This window comes from Ambystoma mexicanum, chromosome 2p, assembly GCF_040938575.1.
Source record: "Ambystoma mexicanum isolate Mex_15411 chromosome 2p, UKY_AmexF1_1, whole genome shotgun sequence".
Classification (NCBI taxonomy): Eukaryota; Metazoa; Chordata; class Amphibia; order Caudata; family Ambystomatidae; genus Ambystoma; species Ambystoma mexicanum.
Window position 1 is genome coordinate 1,399,014,210 of NC_090923.1, and position 19,330 is coordinate 1,399,033,539.

At 48.7% G+C, this 19,330-nt stretch overlaps 1 protein-coding gene across 2 annotated transcripts in view; it reads right to left on the reverse strand.

Moving 5' to 3' along the window:
• SMARCC1 (SWI/SNF related BAF chromatin remodeling complex subunit C1) overlaps window positions 1-19,330 on the reverse strand; it is a 1,286,593-nt gene that overhangs the window by 1,229,726 nt on the left and 37,537 nt on the right. For both annotated transcript variants that reach the window (XM_069645843.1, XM_069645841.1), the window contains exon 2: window positions 18,664-18,783. In XM_069645843.1, the coding sequence (XP_069501944.1) occupies window positions 18,664-18,783 (120 nt within the window). The remainder of the gene's footprint in view (window positions 1-18,663; window positions 18,784-19,330) is intronic.

Here is a 19,330-nt window from a genome sequence, read left to right on the forward strand (position 1 = left end):
CGTGGTCCATGCCCAGACTGTACTGGAGGCCATCACAGAGTTCTTCGAGCTCAACGACAATGGGGAGGTGGGAACGCACACTCTCTGGGACGCCTTCAAGGCGACACTAAGGAGAGTGCTCATAAAAATTGGTTCCCGACAGAAGAGGGAACGGGAGACCCAGGAGAGGATTCTGAGGGAAAAAAATAGCGTGCCTCCAACCGAGGGGCTCCCCGGCACAGACCCTAGAGCGAGACAGCGTAGTCTCCCTGGAGGACTACAGGCTCCAATTGAAAGACCTACTCCTCCATAAAACGGAGAAAAGCCTCCAAATGGTCAAACAGGATCCTGGCCTGGAAATTGAGGGAGGTCCAGAGGAGCAGAATGGTGAAGGGAGTGAGGGACAGCGGGGGTACATTGGGTTATGGCACCCCCCATATAACCAAAGCCTTCCGTAATTACTATGAGTCACTATATGCCTCCTAATATGACGGCAGCGATGCCCATATTAAGGAGTTCCTCGATTCCATACAGATACCCTCCCTCTCGTGGGATCAGGCAGAGGGGCTGGAGGGCCGAGTGACCGAGGAGGAGGTGGAGAAGGAGATCAGCGGGATGAAGGTGGGGACTTCCCCGGGGGAGGATGGCTTCTCTGTTTATTTCTATAAGAGGTTCCGATCCACCCTGTCTCCATACCTGGCGAAGGTTTTCAACTCGGTATTGGAAGGGGGCACCCTCCCCGACACCATGATGGGAGCCATTATAGTGGTCCTTCCCAAGGAAGGTAAAGACCTGAGGGAGTGTTCGTCCTACCGACCCATATCATTGCTTAACATCGATGTCAAAATCTTGGCCAAGGTGGTGGGCAGGCGGATGGAGGGGATAATGCAGAAGCTAGTCCACGGGGACCAGGTGGGTTTTATTAGGGGCAGACAGGGATCGGATAATATCCGCAAAACGATAGACTTGGTTCATTTCGCCCAAAACTCAAATCTCGAGGCATGCATTCTGTCCCTGGACTCAGAAAAAGCTTTCGACAGAGTAGAATGGAGATACATGACCCTCCTCCTCCAACGAATGGGCTTTGGGACGCACATCCTGAGCTGGGTCGCCGCCCTCTACAGAGCCCCTACCGCTAGGGTCCAGGTGAACGGAGTGCTGTAGGAATCCTTCCCTCTCACCCGAGGGACTAGATAGGGCTGCACTCTTTCCCCCCCCCCTTCTGCATGTCCTCATGATGGAGGCTTTGGCCTTAGCGGTTAGGTCCCACCCAGATATCAGGGGTATTAGAAGGGGAGAGGTGGAATTCAAGCTGTCCCTGTTTGCGGATGATATCCTAGCATACCTAGTGGACCCGGGCTCTTCGATCCCGCCCCTCTTGTCCCTGGTCAGCTCCTTCGGGAGGTTCTCAGGCCTGAAAATAAATACCGCCAAGTCTGTCCTCCTTCCGATGCGCCTGGTGGACCCGGTACTGGACCCCCCCCCCCAGGCTAGGTTTTATGGGATAGCGGTGGGCAAGAACACCATAAAATACCTGGGGGTTCTCCTCACTAGGGACTTAACAAAACTAGGGTCTTCCAACTATGAGCCCATGCTATCTGAGATCGCCTCTGACTTGAGGAGATGGGGAGGAATGATCCTCTCATGGTATGGTCGGATGACGGCAGTCAAATGAACATACTGCCTCGGCTCTTATACCTCTTCACAGCCCTCCCTACCCGGGTAACCGCTCAAACATTTATGGGTCCGGGACTTCATCTGGCAGGGGAAAAACCTGCAGATTGGTAGGGCCACCTTGATGCTCCCGAGAGAGGAGGGGGGTTTTGGTTTCCCAGATTTTCAATTGTATTACCACGCAGCACAACTGCGGGTCCTTCTAGAATACATGAAGGAAGGTTTACGGACATATTGTCATACCTAGAGGACATGGACGTCCACCCCCTAAAAGTCTGACCTCCTGTGGGCCCCTCGCAGGTCAATCCCGAAACAAGTACTGTCCCACCCGACCCTGGGTGTCCTCTGGGACATTTGGAGGGAATGCCCCCGGACATCACATCTTTCTTCGTGGCCGTCCCCCATGACCTCCTTGTGCCCCCCCCCCCCCGAAATTGGGCAGCAGAGGGTTTAGACAATCCCAGAGTTGGTCTGATGCGGGACTGCAATGGGCGGGCCAGCTGTTCAGGGAGGGAGCATTCTGAGGAGCTCCGGGAAGGCGTGGGAGGTGGGACCCTCTACATTTTCGATTACCTCCGTCTCAAGGGCATCCTCAATGACCCTGCATGGGGCCCTAACCTGCGGAGACAACTAACTCCCTTCAAGAAACTCCGCGACTCAGCAACCTCTAGAAAGGGAGCGGTATCCTGTATGTACACTGTCCTAAACACCCATGACCTCCAGGCTAGGCAAGGTTTCCGTGATTTTTGGAACGATCTGGTGGGGGTGGAGATATCAGGACGCCTGGGCTCGCATTTTCAGGATATCGTTCCATGGCAATCTTTTCACCTCGGATATGGAACACAACTTTAAAATCCTGCAGGGGTGGCACAGGGACCCGGCAAAACTCTCGAAAATGTTCACAGGGGTATCACCCGAATGCCCGAGGGGCTGTGGCCAGAGAGGGACTAGAGGTCACATGTGGTGGCTATGCCCGAAGTTACAGACCTATTGGGAATCAGTGAGAGATTTGATAGCGGAGGTAACGAGGACCCTCTACCCCTCAACCCGCTGACCATGTTGCTGGGCCTCCCCCCGGAGGAAGCAGAAATACACCGGTACCCAAGGATGTGGGATATGTTGAGAGCAGGCAGAGTGGCCCTAGCCCAGAGGTGGAAGAGCCCGGAAACACCTTCCAAAGAAGACTGGACAAAAAAAAACTTAAGACCATGTTCCTGATGTACAAACTGACTGCCTTGGTGAACAATGACTCGTGCTCATTCCTCGCTGAAGGGTATGGGGTCCAGCAGACATGGGGATGGGATGTTCACTAGTTCTGAAATCGTGCCCCCGGATGGTCAGTGTGTGACCATCGCTGTGAAGGACAATACCCAAACGGAGGGGTCCCCACGACCTGGGGCGGCGACAGCTTCAAGCCAGTAACTGAATGGGTCACATGTCGCGGCACTTCAAAGACCTAGGAAAAGATGTGAAAGTTTGGTCTCTTTACTGTTATGTTTGGATTGGACACGGAGGAGGGGAGGGAGGGGGAAGGGAGGGAGATGGGGGCTTCAGTTAGGCCCCGTTTTCTGTTTTTATGTTTTGCAAAATGCTAATAAAAACCAAAGTTTAAAAAAAGAAAGTGATCTCCGTCCTGCTTCCAGCGCAGGGGCGCGTGGATTGATGCGGGCTCGTTGCTGCCTAGTTACTTCACTGGCAAGAGTCAGACAGGTAAGTATATAACAGTTCTCCAACTTCATTCGTCGCCTTCCATAGATGATGGCCGGCGTCCGGGGATGGCGACGTGTTGCTGAGATGAGTAGCGCTGAAGGTGAGTGAGAGCACGATGCGCGATGAGACCCTTCGTATTTGTACTGAAATGAGTTCTTTTTCTGTATCTTTTAGGTGCCACGACGTTTTCAGCGTGGATGCCGGTTGTGAAGAACAAATGCGGCGAGTAAGCGGGATATGCGGCGCCTCTAGATGTTTCCACACTAACCTGGAGTGTCTTTTCTCTCTTGCAGATGGATGAGAAATTCCGGAGACAGAGTTCACCCAGAGCGGCTGGGATTCAGGTAAGCGTTTAAAGCTTGTAAAAGTCTTTAAAAATAAGCGAAGATTTGCGGAATGCTTACTTATGCCTTTTTTCAGTTCTTTTCCCTTTTCCTCAGGAAGCAGCGTGCCGGGATGGGAATGACACCGCCGAAGATGCCCACAGAACACAAGGAGCGATGAATGATGGGCAGAAGCGCCGCAAGGTAAGGCTGTTCCTAACTGTGTTCTTGCAAGAGCTGAGCGCAGAAGAAAGATGCAGGCCTACTGGAGACCGATCCGTACACGGCGAGTGTCACGCTGCAGGTGCAGAAAACGCAAAGCACGTTTCTCAGCCTGGGCGTGGCTTAAATAGTCTCTGGGTATCCCAGGCGTCTCTGGGCTGAACCACACCCAAAAGACTAGACTGCACATGCAGTTCTGGGAACCGAAATATGTGGGGGCATCCATCTTGTCCCCATCAATGCACTACAAGTCCAATCCCCAATGTTATCCTATGGGAGTGAGTGAGCCTGGTGCCACAAGCGCCAAGTCTGACTCCAAGTGGGTCTATGGAGGGATGGAGAGGCACTTTAGGGCCATGTAAGTGATTGTGGCCTGGCTCCAGCCTGACATCTTGGAGGGCTGGGGACATGAGGGGCAGGAATCATGACAGGGGTGTGTGGGGTAGGCCTGGACCAAGATTCTGTGGAGATGGTCCATAAATCCACATTATACAGTAAAGATCTTTATCCTCTGCAGGTGCCTCCCCCTCTGTAACAGCCTCCCTGCCTATGTCTTGAGCCGAAGCACCTTAAGTTCCGGAAACTCCTCAAGACCTTCCTCTTCTCCCTCCCTCTCCCCTGCTAACCTCCGTTTTTTCTTCCACCCTCCTACCTCTCCCCAACTCGGTTCAGTTTTGCCGACAGGTTGCCTGGTTCAACTCCAGAGCCTTAAAGGTCCCAGGCCCCACCCGCCAGTCTTTGCACTTGCCTCCGGGCCATTGCAGTATGTTCAGCATACTGCTATTGAGCAAGAAAACCTCTCTGCACTTAACCCAGAGCCCTGTTGGACGGAATGTGTTTGTCCCCCACCCCGCCCCCACCACCTCTTCCCGACACCTCTGTGTGCATGCATGACCTAAATGTACTAAGACTACTAAGTTAGTCTGTCCTGTCTCTTGCCCCCCCTTTTTCTGTCCCCCTCCCTAACTTAGTTGCAACTGTAACACTTCATACACTTGCACTAGGAGAAATGCGGTCAGGTCTAGTAGGCTAGTTTTTTAGTTTTAGATAATTCAGAAACTTCAAGGCCTGAGAATGATTTCTGTGTTCCCTTCCCGCCTTCAAGCGCTCTGAAGCACTCCACCTATGTATAAGGGCTGTATAAACAATTACAAAGTAGAGGTGATTGGCAGAGAGCTGGTGGTAAAGACATCCAAGTAGCTGCCAACCACTCCACTTTAGGGGTGACGGGGTCTCCATCTAAACTAGTTCTGAGGAAAGACCCAGATGGATCACGTCAAAGCAACGCAGCGAGTAGACGTGGGATGATCGTTTGGTGCTAAAGACGCTATAGAAGACCTTTCTGGTGTTAACTTTTAGCCCTTCTAGAGAGAACCTCTTGGAAGCCACTTTACCCCCCCAAATGGGGGACCTCTGCTTTGACGGTATGAGCTTTAGTCCCAAGTTGGATACTGGAGCTAGCTCAGAGGTTCCCCAATGTAGCCCCATGGGACTTGGGACAAGTCCCGGTAGCGCTAGGGTGTGGCCAACGGGGACCCCTGTAGAGGAACCACCAGCCCGGAGTACGCTGAAAAGGAATTCACTTACCAGTCGATGTTTCTTCATTGAGACAAACTCCTGAATGTGCTCTGGCACTACCTGATGGAAGACTTCTTCCCAGCATTGAAGACGTCGAGTGAGTGCCCGGGCTGAAAGTGCGTCACAAGCAAAGCACCCATCCCACCTGTGATCCTGGCTGAGGCACTTCAAGCAGAGTGCTTGAGGATCTGATGCAGAGTAACAGACTACTGAGGCATGGTATCACAAGAATGACACCGACACAAGAGGTACAAGTTTCAAAACCTTTACTCAATTTTCAATGTTTGGAAAAACTCCTGCTTTGTCCTATAGCTATGATGGGAGTAGTCCCTACCATCAAATAATAAAGAAAACACAGTCCTAGTGAGCCTTTGTCAAAACAAAATTGCCTAGAATAGCAAAACCTAATGCCTGCCCCATCACCCATGCAAAAGGTGTGTAATGGGGAATATGTATGCAAAGGAAAATCAGTGTTATAACAAAGGATCAAAGAGGCGGACTCCGCTCTCCTCCCAAAGTTGGACAGCACGGAGTAAGGCGGCCCCCGTAGACAGAATGACATACTCAGACGCAGTTTCTCAAAACAAAGGCAGTTCAAAACATGGATCAAGCCCCGCCTGGCCTACCACGTTAAAGTCACTTATTCCAGCGTTCCAAAAGTTCTTTCACAGTTCAACAAAAAGTTCATGTAGGTCTACCTCCCTCAGGCTCGGACCTCGCAATCGCAGCACTTGCAGGGGTTCCCTTCCCCTAACTTAACACACTTCCGGTCTTCCTCAATCTGGCTCGGACCTTTCACTGATGTCAAAGACTTTTGAATGTGCAAGGCTTTTACTATAGACCTCCGCAGGACCACTTCGACTCTTCAGCTCACACTGTTATTTGACCCAGTGCCTCTTGGTCTTAGTAGTTCAGTACCATAAGCACAAAAGTTCAAAGAAATCTCTCTTCAAGAATTCACCTTTTAACTTCCCTTTTGCCGGGGTTAATCTTGACCATTACGCATTTCAAAGTTATTTCACTTAACAAAACATTTTGCTGAGGCTTCGGGTGGGCTACTCACTTTGGCCAGACAACTCTGCTACTCTGTATCGCTGGCTCCACAGTTATCTGCCACTTAAAAGTTCAAGTTCAACCCTGGTTCACTTGTGAGATGACAATGCATTACTTACCGTAAAAGCATTTCTGATGGTTGTATCTGCTTAGATTCACATGCTGTGCATAGGTCCGACATCCAGTGGTCAATGCGGAGTATTGCATTTTGTTTTTCATAGTCGAAAAGGGGACGTCGACAAGGCGTGTCTGTAACACTATCCCTATAGTGACGTGCGTTGTACCCACAATCCCTCACGCGTCGAGGTCCCTCTGTTTGTATTTTTCTGCCCTGAGGGAGCCTTCTAGACGTGAGGGAGTACAGAAAAGAGAGAAATATATATAAAAGGATGTCTATGTTCCTTCCATCCGAGCGGGGAGGAAGGGTGGGCGCATGTGAATCTAAGCAGATACAACCATCAGAAATGCTTTTACGGTAAGTAATGCATTGTCTTCTGATGTTTGTTAATCTGCTTAGAATCACATGCTGTGCATAGACTAGCGAGCAGTACCCGGAGTTGGCGGTGGGTTATGAGAAGGAACAGTAGAGAAAAGATGTCTTAATACTGCCTGCCCAACCTGGGAATCAGATCTAGAGTGTGCATCTAGACAATAGTGTTTTGTAAATGTGTGCACAGAACTCCAGGTTGCCGCTTTGCAGATGGACTCAAGGGGAACATTTGCAATGAATGCTATGGAAGCCCCCGTGCCTCGAGTGGAATGTGCTCTTGGCTTGAAGGGTAGTTCTCTCTTAGCAAGAGTGTAACAGAGTGATGCATTGAACAATCCATCTAGATATAGTGGATTTTGAGACCGCATCTCCTTCTCTTCCTGCTGCCACCGAGACAAAGAACTGATTAGTCTTTCTCAGTGGTCTGGTTCTTTCCATGTAGAACATGACAGCTCTGCGTACATCTAGTGTATGCAGACTTTTTTCTCCCGAGCTGGAAGGGTTTTGAAAGAACGTTGGCAGTTCTATAGTTTGGTTTACATGAAATTTCGAGATGAATTTAGGTGCAAACCTTGGGTGTGTGCGTAGAACCACCTTATCTTTGTGAACTGTTACGAAGGGGTCTAGTATAGAAAGAGCCTGTAGTTCACTTACTCTCCTAATGGAGGTGATAGCTATTAGGAAAGCAGTCTTAAGGGTGATATCTTTAAGAGTTGCCTTGTGCATGGGTTCGAAGGGAGGGCCCATGAGTCTGGAAAGTACCACATTTAAGTCCCATCCGGGAGCTGGGTTAGCTATCAGAGGGTGTATCCTCTTTACCCCCTCCATGAAGGCTTTGATAACTGGTATCTTCCACCACGACACTTTAAGTTGGGAAGTGGTGTATGCAGAAAGTGCCGCTAGGTGGACTTTAATGGAATTGAACACTAAACCTGAATCCAGTAAATGGGTCAAGTATAGAATAATGTCAGTAGGAGAGCAGTCAACTGGGTTGAGGCTAGTACCTCTACACCAGATAACGAATCTTTTCCATTTGCTAGAATAGCAGTGTCGAGTATTAGGTTTTCTGGCTTCCCTGAGGATGTCCATACATCTCTGTGGGAGTTGTAAATGTCCAAATTCTATGATCTCAGGAGCCAGGCTGCTAAGTTCATGGTCTGAGGGCATGGATGCAGTGTTTTGCCCTTGTCTTGTGACAGCATGTTGTACGGGCAGGGAAGTTTCACTGGGGGAGATAGGGACATCTCCATCAAGTGAGCGAACCATGGCTGCCGGGCCCACATTGGGGCCACTAGTATCATTGTCACCTGCTCCTGATGCATCTTGTGCACCACTTTGTTGAGAAGGGGAGTCGGGGGAAAGGCGTAAACAAATTTCCCTGACCATAGAATCGACAGACCGTTCCCCTTGGACTGGTTCTGGGGGTACCTGGAGGCGTAACTTTGGCATTGTGAGTTTTCCCGAGTTGCGAACAGGTCTATTTCCGGGAATCCCCATTGAGTGAAGACGTCTAAGACGATGTCTTTGTGTAATTGCCATTCGTACTCTCCGGGCAGGGGGAAGTCTCTGCTGAGTTTGTCTGCTAAAAGATTGAGTTCCCCTGGTACATGTTGTGACAGTAGGAACATGTCGTGTCTGAGAGCCCACTTCCATATATTCTGGGACAGTTTGGACAGTCCTGGAGAGTGAGTGCCTCCTTGCTTGTTGAGGTAGTACATGGCTGTGGTGCTGTCTGTGAGGACCATCACTGTCTTTTCCTGTAGCTGTTTCTGAAAGGCTTTCAGTGCTTTGAACACCGCTAGTAGTTCCAGCAGGTTTATATGCTTGGATGCTAAGCTCGGAGTCCAAACTCCGTGGGCCGTCTGATGGGATAGGTGAGCCCCCCCATCCTGTAAGGGATTCGTCTGTGGTTAGAGTGGCTTCCACTGCGGGTGTGGCAAAAGTTTTCCCTAATAACAGGTTTTCTTTTGTCCACCACCGTAGCGAGAGAACCAAGGCCTGCGAGACCACCACTAGATCGTCCCATTGTCCGCTGGCCTGACACCACTGGCTGTAGAGCCACTCTTGCATTGGGCGCATGCGCAGGCGCGCGTGAGGTACCAAATAAATACATGATGCCATCATCCCTAGCAAGCGCATTGCTTTGCGTACCGTCACCTCTCGGCCTGCTACATAATAGGGAATTTGAAACAGCATGTTTTGGACCCTCTCGTTGGAGGGGAATACGAGGCCGTCCTTTGTTCGAATTAGAGCCCCTAGGAATTGTTTGGTTTGGCTGGGGTCTAAGCTGGACTTCTTTTCGTTGATGGAGAAGCCCAGTTGGGACAAAAGGTCTACAGTCTTTTGGGTATTGGAGAAGCATGTTTCGTAAGAATCCCCTGTTATGAGCCAGTCGTCGAGGTAAGGGTATACCGGGATGGATAATCTGCGCAGGTGGGCCGCTGCCACTGCCAGTACTTTCGTGAATACCCTTGGTGCAGATGCTATCCCGAAGGGTAGTACTCTGAACTGGTAGTGTTTGTCCTCTATTTTGAGCCTGAGGTATTTTCTGTGCGATGTCAACATTAAAATATGAAAGTATGCATCTTTCATGTCCAGTGTTGTCATGTAATCCCCTTGTGATAACAGTGGGATTACCTCCTGTAAGGTCACCATACAAAACTTTTGGGGTTTGACAAATATGTTCGCTGGGCGCAGATCTAATACAGGGCGCATGGTTAAGTCCTTTTTGGGTACAAGGAAGTACACTGAATAAATACCTTCTGTTACCTGTGATAGGGGGACGGGCTCTATAGCTTCTTTCTTCAGTAGTTCTTCCACCTCTTGAAGAATGGAGAGGTGTTGCGGTGTCATGCGTCGGTTCCGTGGGGGTTTGTACTTCGGGGAACCGTTGAACTCGATGCAGTATTCGTGGGCTATGGTGGATAATACCCAACGGTCTGACGTGATTCCCTCCCATGCTGAAAGGAACGATGTTAGCCGGCCCCTGACCGGTGATGCATGGGAGGGGACCCGAATTTTCGGGTCATTTGCTGGTATTGGGCGTGGAACCTCTGGGGCTGGAGCCACAACCTCTTCCTTTGCCACGGCGTTGGCCTCTTTGACTGAACTGGGTGTTACCCTGGTTAGTGGGCCAGTTGGAGCCAGAGTAATATTGTTGTTGTTGGTTCTGCTGCTGTCTTTGGCCACGAAAGGAGCGTTTATTACCATAGCCTCGCCTGTTAGGGGGCCTAGAAATTTGATCAAGAGTCTTGATGGTATCAAACTCTTTTTTAGCATGTTCTAGGGCCTCATCTACTGCTTTCCCAAACAGATGTGTCTGTTCAATGGGTTTATTTATGAGGGAGGCTTGGGTTTCGGGCTTAAAACCTGAATTGCGTAGCCAAACGTGGCGCTTGAGAAGTATTCCCTGCACTAGGGAGCGGCCAGCCGTCTCAGCAGCATCTAGGGAGTTCTGAACGATGCCCTGGTTTACCAGTGTGCCCTCTGATATTATAGCTAGCAGGCGAGAACGCAGAGGTTCAGGTGCTTCCTCTGCTTCGCTGCGCAGCTTGTTCCACTGTGCATCTGCGTAGCTAGCTAAAAGTGAGTTGTTATTAGCAATTCTAGTAGAGAAGGCGGCGGAGGTCGTGATTCTCTTCCCCAGTGCGTAGAGTTTTTTGCCTTCTTTGTCTGGAGGTGCTTCACTAGTGGATAGTGGCACCCCTGCTCTTTTTCTTGTGTTTGTAACCACAAGGGAGTCCGGAATAGAGTGTCCTCTGATGTATAAAGGGTCAGAGGATGAAGGGCTGAAGAGCTTTCCTATTCTAGGGTTGACCCCTCTTACTAAAGCTGGGTTAGTAAGGGAAGGAGAAATTCTTCTTTTAATAGAAGCCAGGAGTGGAATAGATTGGCTAACAGGGGCTTTTTCTTTGATGACTTTTTCTACAAAGTCAATGTCTGGAAGAGTTTCCCCTGTATCAATCTCAAAATGCGCTGCTGCCTTGCGCAATAGTGCATTAAGTGAAGGTTGGTCATCTATGGGAGACGAGTTCCCATGTGAATCCTTGAGAGGAGAAGGGAGAAAGGCATCAGGGTCTGAATGTACTGATGGGGATTGCCAAGGCTGCACTGACGGTGAATGCCAGGGCTGCGAGGTAGCTGTATCCTCTTCAAACCCTGTAGCAGTGGTGTAAGGATCTTCTTCGAACCCCTCTTCCTCAAGTTCTACCTCTTCTTCTCCACCCAAACACTCCTCATCTTCTTGGAGGTATAGCTCCTCCTCAGTGAGGTCAACCAGCCTAGGAATCTTGACTCTAGGGTCATCCTGTGGCCATTCTCTTTGTCTTTTGTGAGTGGGTGGGTCTTGGTTTCCTAGAAACCTTTCCATTTTCTCCATGCAAGAATGGAGTCTTTCAAGGGTCTCATGGGGTACCCATGAATAGTCTAGAGGGGGGAAATTAGTGTTTTCGCCTTCGAAACGTTTCTAACGCTCCCACAACGTCGACGAGAGGTTCCCGTCTCCTTCTGAAAAGCCTTCAGGTAATTTGGAAGCGTCCTTTGGAGAAAGGGGCAGTTCCTGGCTACTTTTATGTTTTTTCGACGCGGTATTCGACGTTTGTTTCGTCGTCCGCGTAAGTTTGTCTTCGGCGACAATTCTCGCTAGGCTCTCGACCACGATTTTGTCCGTCGAGGGCTCTGGTGTCGACGTTGTGTGCGTTGCGCGTTGTACCTCGACGGTCGCTCTATGGAGCGTTGCGTCGGATGTTTTTGGGGTAGCGCCCGTGTTAGATGGAAGCCCAATCGCTGGTCGCGGCTGCGTTTGCGGGTGGGGCTTGTGACCTTTACGGTCTGCGGTAGACGCCGGAGTGCCCTGCGTCCCCTTCGGCGCTGATGGATCCTTCGTTCTCGACGAAGAAGAGCCGTGGGTAGTGTGTTTAGCCTTATGGGGTTTGTGTGCGTCCTTGTCGCCGGGGTGTTCATCCCCATAAGCAGGGCGTGAGCCGAGCCCGTCGGGGCCGGGGACGGACAACGAGGAGCGGGAGCGCTCCTTCTGGGGGTTCATGACTTCCGTAACGGACGTCGAGTTATCGCACTCCTCGTCACTTTCAGTAACAGCGGCAGCGGGTGAGGAAACTGACTTCGACATTGCGTAGTCCGCCCACCTCTTAACCCTACGTTCTTTAAGAGCTTGCAGGCTGCGCAGCTGTTCTCTATGTGATCGAGGGGTAAGCAACGATTACAGAGCTTGTGCTTATCTTTCCAAGTATATTTGCCCCTGCAGCGTGGGCAAAACTTAAATGGTGTCCTCTCCATAGCTGAGGCAATAATAGCTGGCGATAACAACCCCAAGGGAAAGAAAGACATTCTCAAAGAGAAGAGACAAAGTTTTAACCCCCACTCTCCCTACTGCAAGTTGGCCGTCGAGGCCAGGCCACGTGTTCGGCAGCGCCGAAGGATCTCCTCCGCTCTTCCTCTCCGTCGAAAATCAGTTCAGCGGAGAAACAGCTTCACAGCTAACGTCGAGGGGGAGGGATCGTTATCAGTATATTAAGTTATTACAAAAGGACCGAGGTCCGTGGCAAGTATAGCAATGTCTCTCTAGGAGCTCCGCGAAAGGCGACCAGAAACTGGGCGGAAAAAAACAATCTGAGGGACCTCGACGCGTGAGGGATTGTGGGTACAACGCACGTCACTATAGGGATAGTGTTACAGACACGCCTTGTCGACGTCCCCTTTTCGACTACGAAAAACAAAATGCAATACTCCGCAGTGACCACTGGATGTCGGACCTATGCACAGCATGTGATTCTAAGCAGATTAACAAACATCAGAAATACTGTTGTGGCTTAATCTTTTCTTGACATAAACCGACCTTTCATGTCTTTCACCAACTCACCGGGTGTGCACGTTCCTTTCTTGTCTCTGTGGGTTTGATTCACGAGTTAAGGTTAATACCACAGGCTAGCAATGCCTCCCCAACGGTTGTTCACCCGGGAGTGTCAGTGGCGTCCTTGAAACACAAAGCAGCTTTCTGGTTGTCTGCGATTTGGCTTTCGTCAAGTACCCTTTATGGTTTCCCAGTAGCAACAACCTTCTACAGTTATCTTTGGGAATTTCCTTATCCGTTGCACTAGTCCCTCGATCGGTCGACCTGCTCCAATTTTCACCCCAGATGTTCTGCTCCTTCTCATGGTCCACCTTGCTCATTGGGTATCTGATCTAAAGTCAAGTGCCCGACTTGGTTGGACCAGATTAGCGGGACATGTCCAGTGAGATGTCCAAGCGTTATCCTCTTTATTCTCAGTGGCCCTCTTCCTTGGCCCAGTGTTTGTGAAAAGGGTAGGAGTTGGGACATTGGAGAATCCTAAAAAATGGAATCAGGCATGGGTACAGGAAAAGGGGGGGCATCTCACCATAGGTTGCCTCACACCCACTTCCAGAAGAACCCTCATCCAGGTGATCCTCCTGCCCTGGTCCACCCCAAGGGTCTGGATCTAAAGGCGATGACCGTGCCATGGCCACCTGAGTCCCCGGGGACTAGTAGGAGAGACACCCTTTGGTTTCTCACACTACCACTCAGCATACACGGACGCAAAAGACCACAAAACCCAGTTTTGACAGAAGGAAAAAGGGTGGGTGAAAATTACCCGCTGGTGCTAGAGCATCCGAACCCGAATGTGCAGAAAAGTGGACTGAGGAGCGAGGCCCTGAGGCGGTGCTTGGAGAGGCAGAGCCTGGGCCACGCAAGCGCTCAGTCCCATGACATAAAAATAAAAGCAAACTTTCGTATGATGCTACAAAAAGCTCTGGTCCCGTCCCAAAGGACTTAATGTCCCACAAGTATGGAGGAAAGGGGACAGAATGTAGGAGCACTCCTGTGCTAGAGTTAAGCATTTGAGAACGTATTCTCCAAGTTTATGTATGCCATAGCTGTGGTGTTGTCTGTGTTGATCAACATGCTCTTCTTGCATGCATAGCCTTGTCTGGAAAGATAGCAGTGCCATCTTTATCACCAAGAGCTCTAGGAGGTTTATGTGTTGTGTAGTTTGTCCGTTTCCACGTACCTTGCGTCATGTGTTCCTGACAATGCCGCTCCCCCCTCCCACAACCTACCATTGAGGAATCCGTTATTGTCACATGAATTGTTGGTACATTGAAGTGCTTTGCTTTTAAGAGATTCTCTTTTGTAAACTACTGTAGGTCATCTACAATCACTTTGGAAACCATCACTAGACAGTCCCATTAATCCGAAACCTTGGTCCATTGCCCAGATAGCCACGGTTGTATTATTCGCTTATTTAGTTGTGCATTCGTTACTATGTTGATGCATGAGGCCATCACACAGCAAGCGCCTTCCTGGCTGTTCTCCGTTACCTGGGCTTCTGTTTTGAAGCAAGGGATTAGGAAAAGAAATGCTTGTAACCTTTCTGGGGCTGGAGAAGAGACAGCATGTTTTGAATAGAGATTGCTTCCAGGAATTGTTTCTTCTGTGATGGTACCAAACTTGACAATTGTGTCTATGGTGAAACCTAATTGGAAAAGTCGACAGTTTTCTGAATTTTTTTTGGCAGTCAGTCTGCGACTACCCAGTTAAGGGTAAATAAGAATGTCCCCTCTGCTTAGGTGAACTGCAATTATCAAAAGCACTTTTGTGAATACATGAGTAGCCAGTGCTATTCTGTCAGGAATCAGGGGTGGAAGTTAAGGAGCCGTTGGAGGTACTAGCTGTGTTTAACGCTCTAGTCCTCAACCAACATGGCGGAGTCTTCTATAAGTGCTGGCTCCGCCCCCCTGAATCGGTGCGTTGCATCTGTGCTTGTTCACACGAACGCTCTGTAGCTCTCAGTGCTAGCTGTTTTTTTCCTTCGGGCTTCTTAGCCGTTTGTTCAGCCTTCTACATCCTGCCTGTGCCGCCTTGTACCAGTCGCAGTATTCTTATCCCTTTCCTTCCGTTCCCCCGCCCCTTCAGTCTTTTCTGCTCTGCATACTTTGTCTCGGTGTCTCCGCCGTTCCACTTTTCCGCCTGCGGTTCCCCAACCCGTATGCGGCTCTATTCTTAGCCTTAACTGCTTCAGCACCTTGCCGTCTCGGCTCCTCACCCGCAGTCCTTCTGCCTGTACGCGGCTTCGCTGCATTCTCCCTCTTGGCTGCTCTGCCGTTCCTTCTGCCGCAGCCATTCTGACTGTGTGCGGTTGCTTATTGCTCATCTCCTCTACTTCTGCGTACCCTGCTGTTACCGGCTCTGCAGGCAGCTGGGAACACGGCTTTCTCTGCTCTAGGGTCTAATTTCAGCACCATTATATTCAGTCCTCCTTTCTTCCACCTGGGTGCTGTCCTTCATTCTGTTCTTTGGTTTATAAATCCATATGAGTTACTTTTGTACATTTCCTGTATAAATCTTCTAGCTGCAATTCTTTGATGCCTCTCTGTGTCCAGATTCTTTCTTCTGGAATGAAGGAATCTTGTTACTCCATGTTCCATTGCCGATATTAAGGGGTCCACTTCTGAATTCCTGCATATATATTCCACCGATCTACCCATCAACCACCTTCTGTGTCATCATTCGGCATTTTCAGCTGTCAAGAGGTGTTTCCATCACTCATCTTTGGAACCTAAAGACTGAACACCTAATCTCCTACAATCAAGATCCACAGGGTTTTTTCAGCCTTTTGGCTTTTTCCCTGGATGGGAGGCTGGCCTCACCCCCCCCCCCCCTGGGAGCCTCCAAAACAGTTATCCTTCACCGTCAAGGTGGCCTACGGAGGGGAAACCCCTTAGTTACACGAGAAGAAGGTTTGTGCCCCTAAAGAAAAAAGACTCCAATTCAGAAGAAGGAGCTTCCTAAGACTAAGTCGCTTCTCCAGAAACAAACCTCTGAAGAATCAGGTTAGGAGCAAGGGGAGGTGGAACCGGAGTCTGACATGTTCCAAATGGCAGTACCTTTAACTGGTAGTGTATCTTTCAGATCTTGAATCTCTGGAATTTCCGTTGTGCAGGAACATGAAAATCTGCATCTTCATTTCTAGTGTTCTCATAAACACTGCCCTTTTAAGAGGAGGGAAGATTTCTTTTAAGGGTATCCTGAACTTTTGGGGCTTTACGTATTTGTTGGTGGCCTCAGGTCCAACATTGGTCTGATGATTTCCTATTACCAAAGAAAGAAAACAAAAAGGGAATAAAAGCCCAGATATACCCGATGTGGCTCGACTCCCTCGATGGCATCTCGCAAAAGAGCCTCAACTTACTTTTATAGGGGTTCCTTGTGTTACTGTGGCAGCTTTCCTTTGGGTGGAATGTAGATTTCCTGACTATCCTATTAGTTCAATGCAATACCCCTCTGTACTGTGTTCAGTATCCACTGATCTGATTAAAACCCACCCCCTCCCATGTGTGGGCAAATGAACACGGTTGAGCGGAGACATGGATGCTGCTTTCATTGTTTTGAAGTAGAGGACGCGCCTCTAGAGGCTGGTCCTCTCCCAATGGGTTTCCCTCTATGCGGCTGTCTAGAGTTGGATGGGTAAGCATTCCGCTACGGGTTACCTAAACTTTTTTTTTTAAATTTAAAAAAAATATGGGGCTCCGATTTACGTTGAACTGGCCTTATGGTTGAGCAAAGGTGTTGGGACAAAATTACATTTAGCTTGTTTGACCGCCCCCCCCCCCCAGATTGTAAAAACCTTGACATTTGACCCAGTGTTTTAAGTGCGTCATGGTTCTTGTGCTCTTTCTAAAGTCGGATCAAAAAAAAAAAAGGTACACTTCCCTTATGGGGTGGTCTAGTAATGTAGCCAAGTTTCTGGCGCGAAACCTGAGCCTCTCAGCCATGCATGGCGTTTTAGCATTCTTGCCCCTGCAATTTGTCATCCTACTGTGTACGCCGCATTAAGGGCATTTGATAGCGTTTGGCGACTTCTCAATAGCTTTCCTGAGAGTGGCCTGTACATCTGCAGCGACATGTGTAAGCAAGCCCTCCAGGTCATCCCACTGTGCCCCGCTTTATCTGGACAATAGTGCGGTTGCGTTGATTATTCTAAGGTTGCAGCCTTTCGTCCAAAATTATATATCCGCCTTTCTTTCTCCGGGAGGAAGGGGGGGGGGAGGGAAGAGGGGGCTCGTTTGGTGGGGGACTATTCTGTGTTGTCATGGGTGAATAGGTTCACTTTCTAGTGGTAGTGACCGCTAGAGAGTCAGGTGCCAGTCGTCCTGTGATGTATATTGGTTTGAATTTGTTGAGGGCTTGTGTTTTTTCTCTTGGGTCAACGGGTTTTATCGAGACCAGTTAATTAGCGATGGGTTATGGTATGTTAAAGGTTTATCTATAGAGCGCCATCACCCAAGGGTATCCTGGCGCTTAAAGTGGAAAATCTTTAACTGAGGGATCAATAGCCTGAAACATATCACTGAGGGAATAGGAAGGTTTTGATAATGAAGTGATGGAAATTCTTGGTTAACCTGAGAGGGAGTGAATTCCAAAGGCAGGGAGGGGCAGCCACCGAAAAGGCCCGCTGCCTAAGGAGGCCTTCCTCAATCAAGGAAGCGCCAAGAGATCCAGTTTCGCTGAGCAAGGAGCCCTAGTTAGAGAGTAGGCAGAGATTTTCTCCAGAAGGATAACCGTGCCTTGCCTGTGGAGTGCCCGGTGTGTCAGGCAAAGAACCTTAAAGGGTTCACGCTCTTCTTAATGGCCAATAGTAGTGGAAAGCAACGAACCACCATTTTTTTCCCCTCTAAAACGCCATCTATGAAGTCCTTATTTCATCAGGATACTCTGTGTAAAAAAACAAATGTTAAGCAGCTTTTTGCAAGAGGTCTGAATATAGAAAAAAGTGCCTGTTGGTGAGAAGACTGGGGTTGAGGGATTACATATTTTTCAGGCTCTAAATCAAGTAACTCCTGATGAGATTCAGTGTCTGCAAATTATTCCTGTTCTGTGAAGTGTTTAGATTAAGTGAGCCCTAAATGTGTAGATCATCTTTCTTAAAAGCCAGTTTTAACTAAAGTGAAATCAATTTTATCACAAGGGAGAATGTAGTCAACCTGGCAGGCTTCTTGGACTGCAGATTTTTGGCAATAGCAGTTAATGGGTTAATATGATCACTCAGAGGCACCGGGAAGAAGCAAACATTGTTAGTTAATATTTCTGAAAATTATTTCAATTCTTTAACAAGTTTGATCAAAGCTAAGAAACTTCAAGTTGAGACAAGCCCAAGTCCCCAAAGACAAGACTTACCCGATTATACGAAGCTGGATAAAATAATTGCCAGTGAGACAGTATAGAACAACCATCTTTTTAGCACTTTGGTAAAGAGGAATATGCAAGCAGCATTTAACAGCAAGCAGCATTTAACAGGACAATCTATAGGTTTTTGCACCTAGCCCATACACCTACCATCAGGCACACCATGAACCAACTCAAACCAGAGGAGTTCAGTTGAACTTCAAAAAGCAAGCTGTCAAAGACTTTAATTGTAAGATAAAAATAAGTTTCTAGAACAAGAAAGCAGCACCCCTTATCCACAGTGTAAGGGTTCCAGAAGGAGAAAGAAATAATAAAAGGCTACATGTAAGAGACAGATTATCTTTAGAGGGACAATTCAACAATCTGATAATACCAACATGCAAGAAATGCTGGACGTGAAATAATATACTCACAGGGAGTTTGGTAAATGCAGGGTTGATTACATGTCTTCCAAATGCATCCTCCTGGAATTGCAAAAGTTGAACGACAAGCCCAGCCAAGGCTTTACTGGTAGGAGCATCAGCTTGAACATACTAAAAAATAAAAAAAATAAACCATCAGATTTGACCTAGTCATAATTACCTTAAAATAAAGAAATAAACTGTGTTAAGATAGCCATGTGCACAGCACAGGTGCCTCATATGCCAAACACCACTTTCCATATACATTGGATTATGGTTAAAATATTACCATTCACCATAGCGATTAGGTTTGCTTTGCACAACTTCACTCTCCAGCTCAAAACATGCTATGGGCCTCTTACATGCATATTGTTAGAGATTTTTGCATGCCAACCATTCAATATAAAGCAGGTCGTCCTCTAGTAGAAATGTACTGCTGACGGTTCCCTGGCAGTACAGCAGAGTTTACAAATATAAGTTTATATGCTTAAACACGCAGGCTCCACCTGTTGCAACATGCTCACCACATTTAAGCCCTAGTTTTGGCGCAGGAGCATACAGAAAGTTTAACAGGTATCTAACACAACATGAGCAAATACCTTCAAGTTTTGATTAGTTTGGAAATGCCCCAATCAACCCCCACTCCAACCCGTTATCTTGCTCCTAGAGCATGTTTTAC